The sequence below is a fragment of the Diorhabda carinulata genome, chromosome 8 (genome assembly GCF_026250575.1).
Source record: "Diorhabda carinulata isolate Delta chromosome 8, icDioCari1.1, whole genome shotgun sequence".
In the NCBI taxonomy this organism is placed as follows: Eukaryota; Metazoa; Arthropoda; class Insecta; order Coleoptera; family Chrysomelidae; genus Diorhabda; species Diorhabda carinulata.
Window position 1 is genome coordinate 5,996,696 of NC_079467.1, and position 19,972 is coordinate 6,016,667.

General features: G+C 33.9%; 1 protein-coding gene across 3 annotated transcripts in view; it reads left to right on the forward strand.

Moving 5' to 3' along the window:
* Window positions 1-19,972, forward strand: part of LOC130897001 (uncharacterized) — an 85,345-nt gene that overhangs the window by 41,345 nt on the left and 24,028 nt on the right. For all 3 annotated transcript variants that reach the window (XM_057805460.1, XM_057805462.1, XM_057805461.1), the window contains exons 3-4: window positions 11,095-11,416; window positions 19,634-19,870. In XM_057805460.1, coding sequence (XP_057661443.1) covers window positions 11,095-11,416; window positions 19,634-19,870 — 559 coding nt within the window. The remainder of the gene's footprint in view (window positions 1-11,094; window positions 11,417-19,633; window positions 19,871-19,972) is intronic.

Consider the following 19,972-nt stretch of genomic DNA (forward strand, 5'->3'; position numbering starts at 1 on the left):
AGATGATCGTCGACTGAAAATGCGCGAGTTAACGGACATTTCAACAAGTGCGGTACATCGCATATTACAAGGATATATTGAAAAATTCTTAGCTAACTATAGAACCAAACAAAATTTCAATGTCAAAATATTTTATTACTCAACATATTCTTCTTTTAATTAGATACATTTATTACAGAGAACCTGCAACGTCTCTAAACCTTTCAAAAAAATGTTTCTTCTTGCTCTGCAAACCAGACCTCCACAACTTTTATTACTTCCTCGTTAGAAGAAAATTTACGACCTTTTAAACCTTTTTTAAGTTGAGGAAAGAGATGATAGTCGAACGGAGCCAAATCTGGTGAATAAGGGAGGGTGTTCTAGTAATTCAAACCCTAAATAACGAATTTTTTGCATGGCAACGTGTAATTTGTGGTCAGGGGCGTTGTCCTGCAAAAACAAAACACCTTTGGATAGCTTACCGCGTCTTTTCTCTTCTATTTCTTCCCGTAGAGTGGTCAGTAATGTCGAATAGTAATCTCCAGTTATTGTTCTACCCTTATCCAAAAAATAAATCATGATTACTCCATGGCAATCCCAAAAAACTAAAGCAAGAACTTTTTCAGCAGATTTTTGGACACGAAACTTCTTGGGTCTTGGAGAACCAGAGTGTCGCCATTTCATCGATTATTGCTTTTGTTTCTGGATCGTTGAAATGTACCCAAGTAGTCTACATCGTTTTCAAATCGAGCACAGATCGAACGCGATGCTTCTACCCTTGCACGCTTTTAGTCAACATTCAAATATTTGGGGATCCATTTTGCAGCAATTTTTTTCATGACCAAATTGACGTGAACTATATGATGAACGCGTTTGTATGCAATATTTAGTGCTTCAGATTCCGTTTTAGCCCAACTCGACGGTCTGATAAAATCATGTCATAAACTGCATCGATATTTTCGGGGACTGACACAGAAACTGGCCTTCCCGATCGGTCATCATCTTCAATGGAAAATTTACCTCTTTTGATGTAACATACCGTTTCATCTCTGCATCGCATTAGTTCCGCGGCTCATTCTATTGCCCGCAGCTCGACCTGCAGTATGTTGCAGCCATTTCTAAGCCTGAAGGAGTCCGTTCGTCCTTTACGTACCCGTCCGTGAATATCGAGTTATTTACTGTTCCTGGGTTCTCTTCCCAGTCCTCTCTCGTTGGTATGAGGATGTTCAGGTCTATATCAAAAGTCAGTCTGGCGGTAGTGTAGTCGGTGCGTTGTTTCAACACACCTTTGTCTACTGTATCCGCCATATTCTTCATCTCCCTTAGTATACTGGTGTGCTCATAGTTGGATTGTTTCCAGAGCCCAGTTTCCCTCAGTCTGACGGCACTTTTAGCTGCTAATCCTTTTATGTGCAGATTCAGTGGTTTCAGATTCAGTAGCACATCCAGTGCGGCCTGGGGTGTGCTTCTTGTGCTCCCGTTATGCCGATAGCTGCTAGCCTTTGCACCTTGGCGAGTTTTTCCGCATATGTCTTCTTTTTCATGGCCTCCCATCACACTGCGGCTCCGTAAGTTATAATGTGTCTTACGACCTCTGTATACATCCAGTGTATAAGCTTTAGTTGTACTCCCTATTTTCTTCCAAACATCTTCCTACAAATGTAGAAAGCGTTGATTCCCTTTTTCATCCTATCCTCCACATTCCTTTTCCAGGAAAGCTTTGAGTCTAGGATTAATCCCAGATATTTGCCTCCATCAAATCGCTTAGCGTCTGTGGATGCTTGCCCGTGACGAGTAGCACGACATCATCGGCATAATTTATTACTCTGGTTTACTTGTCAAACTTTACATTGATACTTCTAATAAGTTATTGCTATGGTAACGCAATATTTTGTTTATGCATAGAACTGGTCTAGGCTAATAAGATATCAATACCTCCGCGTAACTGAAACTTTTGTTATGAGAAAGCTGTTGCCAAGATGGGTGCTGCTTTTGCTCACGATGGAACAAAAACAGCGTCGTGAAGATGTTTCCATAGAGTGTTTGGCAATGTTTCATAAAAATAAAGCTAAATTTTTGCGCCGTTTCTTAACCTTGGATGAAACCTGGACCCACCAAATCTCAAAACAATGAACTGAAAAAGGAGAACTGATCCAAAGAAGGCAAAAACCGTTCCTCCTGTCATGCTGTCGGATTTTGAGGATGCGGGTGGGATAATTTCCCTTGACTATCTTGAAACTAGTAAAAACTAACAACGGCGAGTATTATGGGAATTTATTGCAACGTTTGAGCAAAGATATCAAGCAAAGTGGCCGCATTTGTCCAAGAAGAAAGTGTTTTTTCATCAAGACAACGCTCTAGCTGGCTTGCTTTTATAATATATTTTGTATTTCATTTTGAAATATGTACAATGTTTGTTAATGTTTTTGGTCACACCTAGCATCACTGGATGCTATTATCATGCAAATCGCCTTATGAAAATATTAACATTTTTTTAACCTCCCACTGTTGAAAAAATGTATTTGAAAACATGTGTTTTAATATGTTAAAGCAGAGTCAATGAACTGAAATCTTAGACTCGTTTAAAAAAGTAAAATGTAAATTCAACCTTTATAAATAAATCTGTCACATGCAAAGTGTATTAAAAAAGTTATTATATTGATTAAAAAAAAACTGCTGTTGGATAGTGATACTAAAAGCACGATGGGGAGAAACATTAAAGTATATGTAACACGGAAAACACACAACTAATATACACTGCTCAAAATATTTAGAGCATTACATATTAGCATCTCCAAAACTTTAACAATATAGAAATCCCAGTTAAACAAAATTCTGCTTGGACTAATATAAATAATATTGTAACTTTTATGATAATAAAACTGAATAGTGATGAGCAAGAGTCGTCTTGGTCTTGCAGAGAAACCAAAATAGACGAGCTCAAGTACGCAAGATCAAGATCAAGACCAAGCTCTGCTAAACTTGTGATGATTTTCGTTAACAAATTTTATTTGTTTAAATCTTACTCTCAATTCTAGGATTGAAATTGATTGAAAGTGGGTATATAGAGGAAAAATTTCCTTTAAACGTTTATCAAAAATTGAGAATGGGTTTAGGGTTATTCAAATTTAAAATCTAGTTGTGTGATGCTGAATATACTGATCAAAATATTGTCATAAGTTCTATTATTGTAAAATTACGGTTATAAAATAACGAAAATGTTATAACAGATTTTCTCACTTTGTAAAACAACAATCGGGGTACAAACGTAAATAAGGAACCTCTCATTGAGAATTATACAGAGTTGTGCTTAATATAATAAGATAATTTTACTAAAAATGAATACAAAGATGAAATTGTTGCTTCAAAGTTTTATTTGTAACTACTGTAAACTGGAGTAAAAGTACATAGCACTTTTTGATTAAAGAGCCAAAAAATATTTGAAAGAAGAAGTTGTTAAGACCATTTTATTTTTGTTATTTTTGTTGCCATAATATAGATACAATAAGGTGAATATTTTATAACAGTAGAATCATGTGGTCTTTATTTGTAATACATATATACTACAATACAATTGTTCTAAATAACTGGCATCACATTCATCTTCCTCAGAATCACTGTCGTTAAAATCAATTACATGACTGGTACGAGTTGCATTTATTGGTTTTAAACTTTTTACGTGATCTATGGCATTTTTCCAATTCTCGGTGCTAATGTTTCAACATTTTTTCATTATCAGTTCAACAACAAAGGAGGAATTTTTCGGTGAAATGTTGTTATTTCTTGTCTGTCTTTTTAGTTGGAACCATTATTGGATTTAAAACACAGTAGTACGGGGGTAATCTTAAAACAGTGTGTTCTCGCAGCTCACAACTAACTACTGATTGTGTACTTTACAATTAAATTAAATGTTGGAATGGAATTCTCGTACCACATTTTGTATGACCTCAGGGTGTGTTTAAATATACTTTATATTTTAAATGATCTCATAAGAAGTAATCGAGAGGAGACAAATCAGGGGATTTAGCCGGTCATTCGATCCTTCCACGTCTTCTAATCCACTTATTGGGAAAAATCTCGTTCAAATAATTTCCAACTGAACTATTTCCAAAGACAATTAAGTGTATAATGCCGTCCAATCTATAATGATTCGATTGCCTTTCAACGAAAACTTTTTCGCATACGATATACATATTTTTAAAAGTATTTATAAAAATAATAAATTTATATATTGGGGTATTTACGCATATGATACATCAAACAAAATTATGGGCAAAGGGTAATCTCCAATTGATGTTGGAAGAACTGTACCTACTTTATCACATCCAATTTGGGAACTACCGAGAAGGGACTAGAAGTGAACAAAAGTGTTTTTTTCATTGTTCTTTCTTTCAAGAGTCGTTAAAAGTGTAAGATGGAGACGCAATTTTATTCGGGTGTGATGAGAAGAATAACATTTTTGTCAGAGAATTTGTAGATAGAAAGTTTTATCTCTTTTGAATGTAAGTATATGTGCAACGACCGTCATAAATTTAATTTAAAAAGCAGAATTTAGAATATAACTGATGATTTATTATAGATATATAAACGTTTATTGTATTTTGGTTTACTAATTTATTCCTAATATTGTACTAAATTGTATTTTGTAAAAGTTGAGTCCGCATGTTGACATGGCTTGTCTTCATACCGCACAAGTCAATACGAGGGTGGCTCAAATGTAAACTAGAAGTTTTGATTTAGCGCGCGAAAAATGTAGTCTCGTAAAAGTAGATTTAGACTGCTCTGTTACGAAGCGTAGTGAACAACTGGGACCGCGTATCCTCGCTTTTTAGTCTACGTACTTATAGCCATGAGCGAAAAGGATATACCAGTGCCAGTTGCGCAACGCATTATCATTCGTTTTTTGGTTAAAGATAATGTAAAATCTGCAGAAATTTATGAAAAATTACTCGAGTGATGCGGGGATGAGTGCCTCTTCAAGACTTAAATGTATGAATAGTGTTCCGCCTTCCTAAAAGGCCGAGATGGTGTTCAGCTTGCCACATGCGCTTCGCCCCAGAACAAGTGTTACCGATGATAACGTCAACGCTATAGAACAACACATTTGGGAAGATCAACGCAATATGGCTAAAGAAGTGGGCATTAGCGTAGGTAATATTGAGCAAATAATTCATGAATGACTTGGTTACTTTTGAATTTTGAGCAATATTCACTCTGGGCACTTTAGACGTGTCTCCTACAACAGTATGAAGAGGGAGGAAAAAATTTATCGCACCGAATATTAACCACAGACCTGGCTTGGGTACACCACTATATTCCAGAGAGTAAACGCGCGTCTATGTAGTCGACGAAGGAAGACGAAGGCGTGCCAGTTAAAGTGAAGGTTACACTATCAGCGAAGAAGGTGTTATGTACTGTGCTTTAGGACATGAGAGGAGTAAATGCGGTTGATTTACACACCAACTGTGGACGCGAAATATACAGACCACAAAAATTATCGAATCATTGGTATTTTACGATATATTTAAAACTTAATTTCAGTTTTTTGGGACTATTTGAATATGTATCAACTTAACAGATATTTTTAGTTTCTTATATATATCACAATTTGACAAAAATTTTTTGGAAGCAAAAATGCTCGAGTAAATCATTTCTGTCTTGGAGTCTGCATTGAGATCGAGAACTTTCTAAGCAAATTGTGTTATTGTATAGTGAAAATTTAAATTTATTATGTGCCTCAACGTTTAACAAGACATGTGAAGAATGAAGAAGCTGCTGGAATCATCGCGCTCATACAAGATGGCAGGGCAGCTAACCAGAAGACCCGGAGAAGGCCGCGGAAGGGTAACTTCGGTAGTAGATGATCGTTATTTGAGGTTAACGGCGTTAAGAATTAGGCATACCACCGCTCGAAGGCTGCAAACAGATCTGTTGACTGCTCGTAATAAGCCTACAAACAGTTCGAAATAGGCTGAGAGAAGCAGGTATACGAGCCAGAGAGCCAGCTAGAGGTTCACGTCTTACCAAAGAACATCGAGTATCAAGATTAGAATTTGCTCGAGAGCACACAAATTGGAATATTCAAGATTGGTCCAATATTTTAATCACGGACGAATCAAGATTTTCTCTGTATTCATCAGATAGGCGTGTACCAGTATATAGGCAACGTGGTGAAGGGCACGATCACGCTAATTTTTGTCAAACTGAAATCTTTGGTAGTGGCTCTATCATGGTTTGGGGAGGAATTTCTTTCGAGGGTCGCACGGAATTAGTACAAGTGAATGATTGAATACTAAATGCTGACAAGTACATAACCAATATCCTAGAACCCCATATAGTACCCTATATGTCTCATATCGGTGACAACTCTGTGCTAATGCACGATAATGCTCGTCCACACGCTGCTAGAGTGGTTCGGCAGTACTTAGAAGAGGTCGAGATACCCACCCTGAATTGGCCTGCACGTAGCCCGGACCTTAACTCAATAGAGCATGTCTGAGACCATCTAGGATGGCAAATTCAACAACATCCGGCACCAATAAGAACACTAAATGATCTTCAAAATGTTCTTTTTAACTTCTGGGAAAACATGCCGCAAGGATACGTCCAGAACCTGTTTAGAAGAAAAAGAACCAGAATGGAAGCTGTAATTAGAGCGAGGGGCTGCAACACACGCTATTAGAAATTCATTGGCTGGTTTTAGTTTAAGCACCGTTCATTTTTTCGTATATATGTTTTGTACAATTTTTTTGATATTTTCTATGTTTTGTCCTCTGTAGATTAAACTGATATAAAATAAATGTAGCAAAACGCGTATCTATTGGTGTTTTAATTCGTAATAATAATAAAATTCGAAAAACAGGCAACACATCTAAGATATTTAAAAAATAATGAGTGATAAGATCATTTTTGTGGGGTGTATATTATAGTAACCTCCTAAAAAACATCTGTGTATAGATCAAAACGACGCAACATTCCAATTCGTAGTGCGCCAGATGGCATATAGCTCAGCTTACGATGGAAACATTGGGAAACCCTCCTTATAATCCCGATTTGTTCCTATGCGACCATTTATTTATTTGATGCACTGAAAGAGAGACTTACGGATTCGGCGACTCGAAAGCTATACGGAGATAGAATCCTTCATGCGTAAATGGTTACGTGACAAGACGAGAGATTTTCACGAAAAAGACATCGCAAAACTTAGGTAGAGTACGTTTTTATGTATAATTTACCAAAAAATCATAGAATAAACTATCACTAAAGAACTAAAATTCTTCCCAGAGCCGTGTGGTTTGTGATTCTCACATGAAAAATCAGATTATTGTAAAAAACGTCAATCGTTGTTATAGGTGTCTTAATATTAATGTTAAGGGCTCTAACTTTCATTATATTTTTTTCGTAATGCTTAAGAAAGTTTTCAGAGTAGGATAGAGTAAAAAAACAATGATTTTAACTCTGTCCAATGATGATAGTAAGGCCCAATAATAAGCTTTCTTCAAAAAACTGTCCGTTCATTTCATTTTTGTTACTTAAGTAATGTCAAAGCATATACCATTTTATTTTTCAAAGCTTCAAGTTTTACGTAATAATTTTAAGTTTTACCTAATAAATACTGCAAAGTGTTAAAAATATAATTTCATAAATACTCTATATGATATAAGTATAACTTTGAGAAGAAATCATCATATTAATTATTTGTAGTTTTTATTAATCAGATTTATGTACATTAATATCTTACACATTAATTTAGAATATGTTCAATTTTACTTATTAAATATAATCACAATAGGGAAATAATTGAGGCGTTTCTTACAAAAACCACCACAGTCCAGTTTTTGACTTTTTTGGGAACGCCCAACGTTCTGCTTAATTTGGTTTTTTATTGTGTAAAACATATTTTATTTTATAATTAGCGAATGTCGACCAAAAAAAAACTAATAAAAATTTTGGTAATATTTCAAATAACAACGTAGTTTTTCCTTTTTTTATAGACAATTGTTGTTTTTATGGGAATTTCTATGGAACTGAGGATTTCAGTATGCACAAGGTTAAAAGAATGTTTATTTTTAAACAATGTTAAGTTGTAATAACTACGAAGAAAATCGGCATCATTGTTCAATCTTCTGCGCCACTGCTATTGTCTTCGTTGTCTATTTCAACTTCAAGTCCAGTACTAGTACTGGTGCTGGGCTGAGCAAGGTTTGATTGCAGATTGAGATAATAGTGGACATTCTCGGAAACTTTAAGGCATTTAGCAAGATTTCGTAGAAAACCTAGCTTCTGGTGTTTGATTTGAATCTCACCTTGATACAGTGGCTTTAATGTTATCTCGGTACCAAGCTTCTACCGGTTTCGCAGATGTATTGTTTCCCAGGCACCTGTGTAAGATTGCTTAGTTAATATATATTCTACTTCAGCAGTTATTTTAACCCCTCTTACTGATTTTATTTTGAAAATGTGAATTAAGGCATAAAGGAATGTAATCATGAAATAATTTTTATTTTGCCCCGAGCATCCATCACTAAACAACACTAAGTCTTTGTTGCTTATATCTGCCCTATTAAAATATTGCAACAACAAAGAAGTAACATCATTCTAGCCTTTCTTTCCAACAGTTTCATCGTACACTAACTTAGCACCAGAGCTGTCTGGCAAAAAAACATTATCAGTTTAAATGTGGGACAATGGCAAATTTTGCATATAATCAAACGATAAGCACATAATAAGGACTTGCTTTGCTTTAAGTTTCCATTGCCTTTTTATATCATACAATTTGTCAGTCTTATATAGATGAATATTTTTTCTGTTTCGATACTAACACGTTCTTCTGAGCCAGTGTATAAATTTAGTTTTGATATAAATATATCACAAATGGTACACGTGTCAGATCTCGGCAGTCCAAACTTAATATTAAATGATGTTGTGAAAACTGACCAATATGCTTTGTAGTTTGAGTTACGAGTAGTTAGTTTGATACGAGTATGAAACTTTCTAAAAACATTTTATACATTGCTTTGACAGGAAGTGTTTCTGGAAGGTATAATCTGTTTCGATTTTTTCGTCTTGAATAATGTGATTGCTGAACTTTGAATAACTGGATATGGGTTTTTATCAAATTCGCTACAGGCGCCGGTATTTTCTTTTTCTTCTATCGTATGGTGATTTACCTTGAAGCAAAAGATTATTTTGTAGTCTGTACTCTCCCTCTAGTAACACCAAATATGCTTAAAAACGTCTTAAAATATACTGGATATTCTTTGCCTTCCACTCTTGTCTTGTAAGAAAACACTGCACTGTTACTAAACGATTTCATTTTGTCAATTTCTTCTTCCGCATTTGGTTTATCATCACATGTATTACTAACTTTTCTGGATCTAGGGCGAAGCGGAGCACTTTATTTAAATTTCAAAATGTTACGATTTGGTTGTAATACTGACGAGAGTATTAATGATATTTTATAATCAAACATCACTAAAAATATCGTTTACAGTAAAAAAATTATATGGAAATCTTTCATGGATATTTGCAATGATAGAAAGTATCAATTAGAAGGAAATCCTTCGGCGGAAGGATTTACAAGAAAAGATGGTACAGAGTTTAAAGAAACTACGGTCAAAATCATGTGTAACCTAACAAGTAAGCTGTCACAAGAAAAATATTACAAAGAAATGAAAGTTGTTATTCAAATTGTTGAATTTCAACAAGGGCAAGCTGCCCGCGATTCTATAAGACGAAAGCTCACACACACACAATTAGCTTGGCGAGGTTGTTGCTTGCTAGACTGACTTTTTTGTATCGAATCAAATATCTGTAACAGATCGAGTTAATTTCCGAAGGTGTATTGAAAGCAATTTTTTTAATAGAAAACAACAAGGTTTGTCATCCAGATTTTTTAATAACTTGATATCAAAAAAGGGGCAAAATTTTAAAATCAACAGATTATTTCTAAGAATAAATCGTCACTAGGAATCCTATTGGAAGAAATACGATTCAAAATTAGAGAAAACGTCTGCGGAAGCGATTGGCTTGAATACTAAGGAAAAAAATCACTAATCACACCAATAGATCGACTGCGGTTAGTCGATTGGCCAAAAGTGGTATAAAAGAGCAAGAGCTGATAAAAATTAAGGTGCACAATAATGCTAACTTAATATAACTCTACTTCATGTAGCACAATATTGACGAAGAACATCATAATAAAATTATTAACAGCATACGTCTCCATCAGTTACGGAAACTAACACGTCTGGATCTTAACTTTTCTAATTGTTCTTTTGTTAATTGCGCCGTTAAATAAATTGTTTTAGCTCTGTATATTTCTATAATTAGCTACCTATATGTAATCTATAAAATTTTCTATATGAATAACTCTCGAGCGATAAATGGTCAAAAATTTTATGAAAACTTCCTCAAGCTTGTCGCTTATAGGCATACAGCATCGGTTTGTATCCAAGCAACAAGCTTTCGAAATCTGTTATAAAATTTTTTCGAACAATTATCAATGTCCTTGGGTTATTACTACAGAAAATAAAATAAAAAAATTAAATTGGCGTTCTCACTACAGAAATGGTATTAAAACGAAACTATGATATGGACAGATAGAAAGACATACAGTGTTATGGCACTGCGAGTTGTCATCTCGTCTTTTCAAAAAAGTTCCAGACTAACTTTTAAAATAAGAAAATTACAGTTGCTCTACTTAAAACATTTACTGTAGTATCCTTAGTCGTTAAGTGAGTTAATTTTAAATCGCGCATATCACTTACTACTTACTAATTCTAAGCAATTTTGAAAGTTATTTTATTATCACCATACAAAGAATTGAACCTCTTTACCACTTTTTTGTAACTTGATATGAAGTTTAATGTTAATGTTTAATATTCATATTTCACGACAGATACTGCAAATACTATTTCACTTAAGTGACAGAACGAAACAGCTTCAAACTTGTTACTACCAGTTTTAACACACGAAAGGATGAGACATACTAAATAAAATATGTGCTATAGAAGTTCATTCACCTTTTTCAATCACACCTCGTATGTTTAAATTTTTACACTATAAAAAGAATACTATATAGTATTACTGAAGAAATAAGGTTTTTCATTTCAGTATGCCAAAAATACTCCAACACAAGTGTTCAATATGAAGAAAGGATCGAGCGTCTCCGAAAACGTAGGCGAAGAACTAACTTCTTCTAAGTCTACGAAATGCCAGGATAAGGAAAAATCCAAAACGTCCGTAACTACGTCCAATCAAGAAAAGAAGCTAAAAAATACATTTGGCTGGGCCAGAATCGATGTTATATTTATGTTAATTTGTTGCGTTTTTTTAGCTTCGTTAAGTTTCTCAATTTTAGTGGAAGCATTACAGACTTTAGTACATATTGATCATCATGATGAGATGCACCATTCCATATCAGTATTATGTATTGGTAAGTTGCCCATTGTAATATTTCCAAATGCTTCACAATATGTTTTACTTGAAGCAATTAAACTTAACAGGACTTTTGGTACCTATGTGAATTTATCCACGGATCTCTACCACGATTATTTTTTCACATAATAAACTGAACTTTGCGAAAAAAGGAGACATAATATAAATTATAATACGCTACATAATATTACTGAAATGAATTGAAGATTAAGCGCTTTAAATATTTTTATAATATTCACGTTTTTTTTCATTCATTTTCATTTATAAGAAATGTAATTTCTGAATCGGTCAAAAAGCGGGAAAAAAAGTGCCGTAACGCGATTAAAAAATTGTTTTATCAAAATAGTGGACTGTGAACGCTTTCTTTCTCATGTCAATTGGTTTTTTCGATAAACAGTAACACTTTTATTTCTTGATATTCGTTCAAGAAAATCCGTTTTGTGTCTAATTAAAAGGAGAGTAGCATTATTATTAGTGATGGAGAGTAATAACGTAGAAAGTTCAAACTGCATACCAGAAGATGTTGTTGAATCAATAACTGCACCGACTATGAATCTTCTCCCTGAAAAATCCATGGAACAGTATAGGAATATAATTCTTTTATGGAGTGGCGTACAAAAAAAGGCATAAACAGCTCCACGGAAAGTGTTACTAGCTTACTTTGAAACTAAATCCAAAATGTGAAAGTCTTCAATACTTTGGTCGACTTATTCAAAACTGAAAGGCACTTATTATCTCACGCATAAGGTATGACAGCAAAACATTTTGATGTAAGCTTAGATATTATTTGTAACATCTTTCAGGTTGCTTTAATATTCGGAATCACAGAAGCTCTACGGAGAACGGAATTACATAAAATGAAGTGTAACGATATTAATAATAACGAAAATGTTTTAATTATCACAGTATCTGATGCAAAAACTCATGTTCAACGTCGATTTACTGTTATTGTTGAAATATTTAATAATAGATTAAACTTGGTAAACATTTATAAAAAATATAGACACCAACGACCCATAAATATCAAAAGAGATCATTTCTTTTTGTAGTATAGAAATGGAAAATGCAAAAGCCAAGTTGTAGGAATCAATATCTTTTCAAAAATTCCCTCGCTTATCGCAACATTGAATTTACCTAATCCAAAAAGCTACATTGGGCATACATTTTGACGCTCTTCGGTGTCTCTATTAGTGGATTCCGGTGGTGATATAATTCAACTAAAAAGGCACGGTGGGTGAAAATCCAATACAGTTGCGGAGGGTTACGTAGACGACTCGATAAAAAACAAAATGGATTCCGCAGTGAAAATTTCAACAACTAGTTCGACTTCAAGCAACATTGTAAATGTTCACGATCCTACCAATAATCTAATAAGTACTAATACAACTATAGACGATGTTATTTCTTTGAACTCGTTAGTTGTCAATGTTGTCAATTCAAGTAGTAATGTAACTTCTTTTTCACTTCAAATTAATAATGCTCACAGTTGTACTTTTAATATTACTGTTACAAAATAATTTTTTTAAGTCTACGGACGTAGAAAAATTTTTATATAAAACTTGTGAGTAAAGTAATACTTTTTTCACGAGTAGGACGGCAATTCCTACGAGTGAAAAAAGTTACTTGTATAAATTACTATTAAATATCCAAAAATTAAAATTATTCAACTACTATAAAATTCACCTAATTAAAAAATAATTTTCCTAAAATTTTGATTTTTTATAACGCCAAAAAAAATTGATAAAGTTTACGGTTGAGCGCTGTCAAGTATTGATCGTTTTAAAATCGAAACCCAAAATTATTTCAAATTGCAAAAGACACTCAATAAGAAACCTATTGACAGAAAATCTTCCGTGTATGACTGAAAGGTCTAATATTACTTAAATACAAAATCAAGTAAGAAGACAAGAGTCACAAAACCTATACCATTAAATAAAAATTTTTATTTGATACACAAGTGTCATTTGCAATGGAAAATTTGAAATAAATTTGAGGCTTCCATTTCAAAACGAATGATGCGCATCAGCGCTCAAACGTAAACTTATTTCTTAGGTTTTATAAAAAATACCCACATCCCATTTTTTTTTGTGAGAAAATTTTGTAGCTTAATAAATTTGTTTGACGTTAATAAAAAATAATTACACCTCAACTTTTGGTTAATTGTTTTCTAATTAAATGAGCTTTGCTTGATAGTTGAGTAATTTTTTTTATTTTCAATTTATGTAGCCTATTATAATGTCAGTATATGTCTCCTATATCCACATTTTTCGTAAAAGTTCAGTTTTTTGTAAAAAAATATTCGCGGTAAAAATCCATGGTAAAAATCCGTGGATAACTTCACACAGGTTCATTTTTCCGAGTCGGATGCTGAATTTCGACTTCCATCACCAGGGGCAAAATTTAAAACTGCTTAAAAAAACGTTACCCCTGTTTAACAGAACTGAATTTATTAAGCATTACCAAGGTAATTTTATAACTGCAAGCTAAAAGAAGCACTTCCAGTTTGTAATCAATTTCAAGCCAGGTACGCTGTAATATGTTGCCTGTGATTGTACTAAAACCTTGTGTAATGCGGCGTTTCAAATCATAAATGTCATTAACTGGTGTCCGGTAAACAATGTCCTTTAAATAACCCCACAAGAAGAAGTCAAGGGGTGTTATGTTGGGAGACCTTAGTGGCCATGGAATTGGGCCATCCCGTCCAATCCATCGGTTGGAAAAAGTTTCGTTGAGGTGTTCTTGAACTGCCGTGGTGGTGCACCATCCTGTTGAAAGTAAACAATTGGCTGTAATTCTTCCAACTGAAGAAGAGCAAAGTTTTGAAGCTTATCCAGGTACACGCAGCCAGTAATTGTAGTTTCTATGAAGAAGAAAGGACCAATGGTTTTGTTGTGCATAAGCCCAACTTGCTCAATACTTTGTTACATGTCTACGGCAAATTTCACACGTTTTGGTCGATCTGTTGGTAACAGTGCCTGCAGCAACTGCACCTTATAGGCATACAGACGCAACTGTTTATGAAGAAACCTGTGGATTGTGGTTGTAGGCATTTGGAATTTCGAAAAGCCTGACGAATTGAAGTTTTTGGATTGTGCTGGAAGGTTTGCCGTATTCGCTCCACATTTTCTGGACTTGTGCTGGGTCGTCCGGCTCCACTTTTATGCAATACTGATCCGGTGCTCATGAAATTCGTCTGCCATGCAAGGATGGAGAGTCTGGATGGTGGGTCTCTTTGGAATTTTGTCCTGAAGTTCCGTTGAACCTTTGTCTCTGATTTCGTCTCTATGAACCATGACACGCATTGAGCTTTCTGTTGTGGTGTCCACATCTTCACTTATAACTATTGAAAAAAAACTTTATTAGCTGCAGTTTATGTTCGACGTTATGAATTTATTATGATAATTTTGGAACACCCTGTACTTCATATTCAAATTATTATTATCTGTATGAAATATATCAAAAATCATATTAAAGGTTTCTTTTTCAACATTTATTGAAATATGTTGGTTCTTAATAAGAACAAAATAAATATCTCTCCAATCGTAGAGATGGTCAAAACATAATTAAATGATCACTAATCTTAAATATTAAAAAAATTGATGATTTCCATTCCGAGTCCGTTCAGGCGTTCTACCCAACCGATTTGTTAAATTTTCTTTTCAATGAAAGGTATTGATGCACAGATCAGCCATCAACCATCGGATTTCATCTAATTTTCACCATTTTCAAGTTATACTCAAATGCGATTTCCCTCTGTAGATTACTTATGGGAGCTTTTCACATACACACGTTCTATCCTCAATATCTCAGGTTCTATTCAAGATAGAGACTTCGTTTTAGTTTAAGAACACTCGCTGAAACACCCTCTTTCTTTTGAGTTTTTGAACACTTAAATCGGTTGAGTTGGAGAGGAGCTAGGCGCGGACTTCAATGTGGAGTTATGGATTTTTGTAGGTTTTTGGCAATTTTTCTACATTCAAAGATCTATATCTCAGGTTCTAATATAGCTACAGAGTTCGTTTTGGTTTAAGAACACTCGCTGAAACACCTTCTTTCTTTTGAGTTTTTAAATACTTAAATCGGTTGAGTTGGAGAGGAGCTAGGCGCGGACTTCAATGTGGAGTTATGGATTTTTGTAGGTTTTTGGCAATTTTTCTACATTCAAAGATCTATATCTCAGGTTCTAATATAGCTACAGAGTTCGTTTTGGTTTAAGAACACTCGCTGAAACACCTTCTTTCTTTTGAGTTTTTAAATACTTAAATCGGTTGAGTTGGAGAGGAGCTAGGCGCGGACTTCAATGTGGAGTTATGGATTTTTGTAGGTTTTTGGCAATTTTTCTACATTCAAAGATCTATATCTCAGGTTCTAATATAGCTACAGAGTTCGTTTTGGTTTAAGAACACTCGCTGAAACACCTTCTTTCTTTTGAGTTTTTAAATACTTAAATCGGTTGAGTTGGAGAGGAGCTAGGCGCGGACTTCAATGTGGAGTTATGGATTTTTGTAGGTTTTTGGCAATTTTTCTACATTCAAAGATCTATATCTCAGGTTCTAATATAGCTACAGAGTTCGTTTTGGTTTAAGAACACTCGCTGAAACACCTTCTTTCTTTTGAGTTTTTAAATACTTAAATCGGTTGAGTTGGAGAGGAGCTAGGCGCGGACTTCAATGTGGAGTTATGGATTTTTGTAGGTTTTTGGCAATTTTTCTACATTCAAAGATCTATATCTCAGGTTCTAATATAGCTACAGAGTTCGTTTTGGTTTAAGAACACTCGCTGAAACACCTTCTTTCTTTTGAGTTTTTAAATACTTAAATCGGTTGAGTTGGAGAGGAGCTAGGCGCGGACTTCAATGTGGAGTTATGGATTTTTGTAGGTTTTTGGCAATTTTTCTACATTCAAAGATCTATATCTCAGGTTCTAATATAGCTTCAGAGTTCGTTCTTTTCTATTATAATGATTTCTGATACTTATTTAATGGATTCGATGCGGGCGAAGCCGCTGGTAAAAGCTAGTTATTTTATATATCACTTAGTAAACAACGTACACAATGAAGAATGAAGGTAACCAGCGCGCATGTGCGGAACCCTATCACGTGGGAAAGCGTTCAGAAATGTCAAGGTAGAGATTAAACCAAAGGGTCGACGCACAGCCAATGTTGTTTGGAAGGAAGTATTGTGAAAAATGATAGCTGATTTTTTGACCGTGCCCCGATACTTTTTGTATACCTTTGACAACATAAGTATTGATTGATTTTATGACGAAGCTATAATTATCCACATAGTCACTGCTGCGGAGCAGCACGGGTCCGAACTAGTCACTGATTTAATGTCTAAAAATGGGGAAGCCGTGTTGGTACTAATAGCCTTAGATAGCAAGACCTGGACAGTTATAGAGGTGTCACTCAGTAGCAATATTAGGTTAATCTAATTACTTAAATCATTTTTTGTCCTTGTTTTCTAGATACACACGGTATATTGTTCATCGATTACTTGGAAAAGGTAAAATCATGACATAATAGGTTATACATTTTGTTTATTGGTTACTTTACCAGGAACTCCTTGATCTATGTTCCATTAACAGGTTTCTTGATCCTTTTTCGTATTAACTGTAAGGATGGCTATTATAACATGCATTAACATTATGGTAAAGAAGAGGTTCTGGTGCCCTGCTTATCTATCCGAAAAACTAGATGTCAATAATGTTTATATCATTCAAACAGACGATTTTTATATATATTTTAGTTCTTTTCACTAATATCTGAAAGAAAATGGTAAAATATTTTAGTGATCCTCTAATTATATCATACTGTGGACTCGATCTATCTCATTTTCTCTAATATGAATCACCATCACAAAAGATTACAGCATTGCAGATTGATTTCTCCAGAAGTTTTGAGTAAAAACTATTTGTTATTATATAAACGTTGGTAGACTACTTTCAAAATGAAGTTTCATTCAACCCAAATTTTCCTTTTGATATTTCAAGAGCTGTGTCTGCAGCTACTAGAGGATTAATTCAATTTAAATGAAAAACAGCCTACCAATTTCTCTCTTTAAAATAAGTGTGACGTACCATTTTGTATTTTTGAAATTTCGATAGGGGGCGATATATAGATAGTGGTACATTTTAAAATTGACGCCATACCTTTATTGTGCTTCCGACGATTGATTCAATCAATAAATTTATCCGTAGTCATATCAGATTTTGCATTTACTTCAGCTTTTGTAATTTCATTTATTATAAATCATGATTGATCATAGTATACAATAAGAGAATAATTGTCAATTAACAAAGTAATTAGCCCTAACACGTTATTGCTCCAGACCTTTTCAAATTTATTTAATATCATTAAAAAAATCAATCTTATTGTAAATTCTAAATGGCATCTAATCTCTATTGTTATGCACCTCACTATATTTTATGTTCAAGAGAGAAAGGATTATTTTTTATTGTCCACATTTCTCAATTCTGTTCTACAGATAAATAAAACCAAAGTTTATTGGGAAACTTGTTAATAGAAGAAAGCCTTGAATTTTGAAATTTAATTTCATGAAATATATGATAGTACTGATTTGACCTATGAAAAGGTAATATTTTTATTTTTCACCATAACCTCCTTTTAATTCCATACACTCATATAGTAATGCTTTTACCTTTTCAACCCTTCCAAATGATATTTGCTGTCTCCTCAAAATAGACATTTACGTAGACGATAACGTCCTTGTCGGATACTATATCTCTTCTGCATGTGAAACTTTAACGTTAGATAACAGAAAAGAGTCGCTGGTAGCCAGATCTGGTAAAAATGGTGGTGGTCAATCAATTCAAAGTGCAATTTGTTAATTTTAGCTATGACGATCCCCCGAAATGTGAGAAGTTGTCTGATTGAAGAGCATTTTCATTTCCTTCATATGCGATCGCTTTCTGCAATTATTTCTGTACCTTATCTGTCAATGATGCATAATATTCTCTTCGTATTGTTTCGACTTTATGAATATGATCTATGAATCCCATGTTTATCCAAAAAAACATTCGTCTTCACTTTTTTGGCCGATAAAACCGTCTTAGCTTTTTTCACAACTTTTTCGCCCTTTGTAGTCTACAGTCTTTTGACTATTGTTTAGTTTCAGGTTTCATCTGTTAGAAATCCTACTCAGCGCTTAAACCACCTCAATGAGGCATAGGAAATGTTCATTCGAATAAACTTTTGGTCCAATATCGGTCGTAATAAATGGAGCAAAGTCTCCGTATACAGTGTCTAGCTCCTCTTTCATTTGCGTAGGCGAATTACCTTTCAAAAACAAATATATAATGTCAAGTCGATACTTAATTTTTCCATTTTTAGAAAAATTCTCACAACTACTCACTTACTCAATTGTTAGACAGAAAATCAGCATCAAAATGGCTGAAATTTGGGACATGTTTAGGTTGAGGACATTTTTCAGACATCCTTCGTACATTTATCGAATTTTATGTTGTGTCTAAGCTTTCAATGCGCAGTGGTATAAGTTTTATTTTAGTTCTGATTTTTACAACATACAGTACTATAAGTAAGTTGGTTGTCTATCATGTATTATGAGTATGTTTGGGACTGATCTCCGGCGATATCATTTCTCATTGTTTTCTTTGATAATTATTTTGCTTGTGTATGTAGGAACTAATATAACTTGATATACATAAATATATATTAAAAACGATCCAATGGTTTAGTTCTTTTTAATCTTTCTGTTTGTTTACTGTTGTTAAGACTATTTTAGTAGCGTTCACTGAAGGCATTTATTTCTTCTTTGACAGAATTTTGAATTTGAAATAATTCAAATCGCTTCTATTCTAAATACGCAGTGGTAAAATAAAGAATAATGTATTCAGCTTAATAACTCTAGAGACACAAGCTTGAGACATTAGTTTCTTTGGCAAAAATACAAGAAAGGGTTTGCTTAAGCAGTTGGTATTAGCCAGAGCGTAATGGAAAATATTAACAAGCAATTCCAATATCACAACAAATAGAACGCAAAAAATTAGATATTGTTTTGTGTTATTTAAAATTGATATAGTGTGGTCCCCATTTTTTTATGCATAACAATGTGTTCCATTCATAATTGAAGATAGCAAACAGGTCACACATATAATGAAAAAGTTATCCATGATCGAAAACTATAACTGCAGTAAAATATTTTATTCCATTGTAATTTTTTTATTATATTTTAAGGAGCAACAGGTTTATTACTAAATGGAGTATGTTACCTGCTTATTGGTGGTTATACATTTCACCAAGGAAGCTTCCTTTATGTAACTGAAAGTGGAAATGTAGTTTTAAGTAAAGTTGTAGTTGACCAATCCTTGCAACAAGGAGCCAGGCGTTTATCTAGAAGTAAAACTATTCATCCTAATGTTATAAATCATAAACAAAGGCAGGGATTTTGGGAGATGACAAGAGATGTTAACGGTAAGTTAATATTTCAAAATTTTAAATCTTGAATGATAATTATAAAGTCTCTTTGTATATTATCTGGGATTTCAAACTTCTTTTCTCAATATTTGCTTTAAT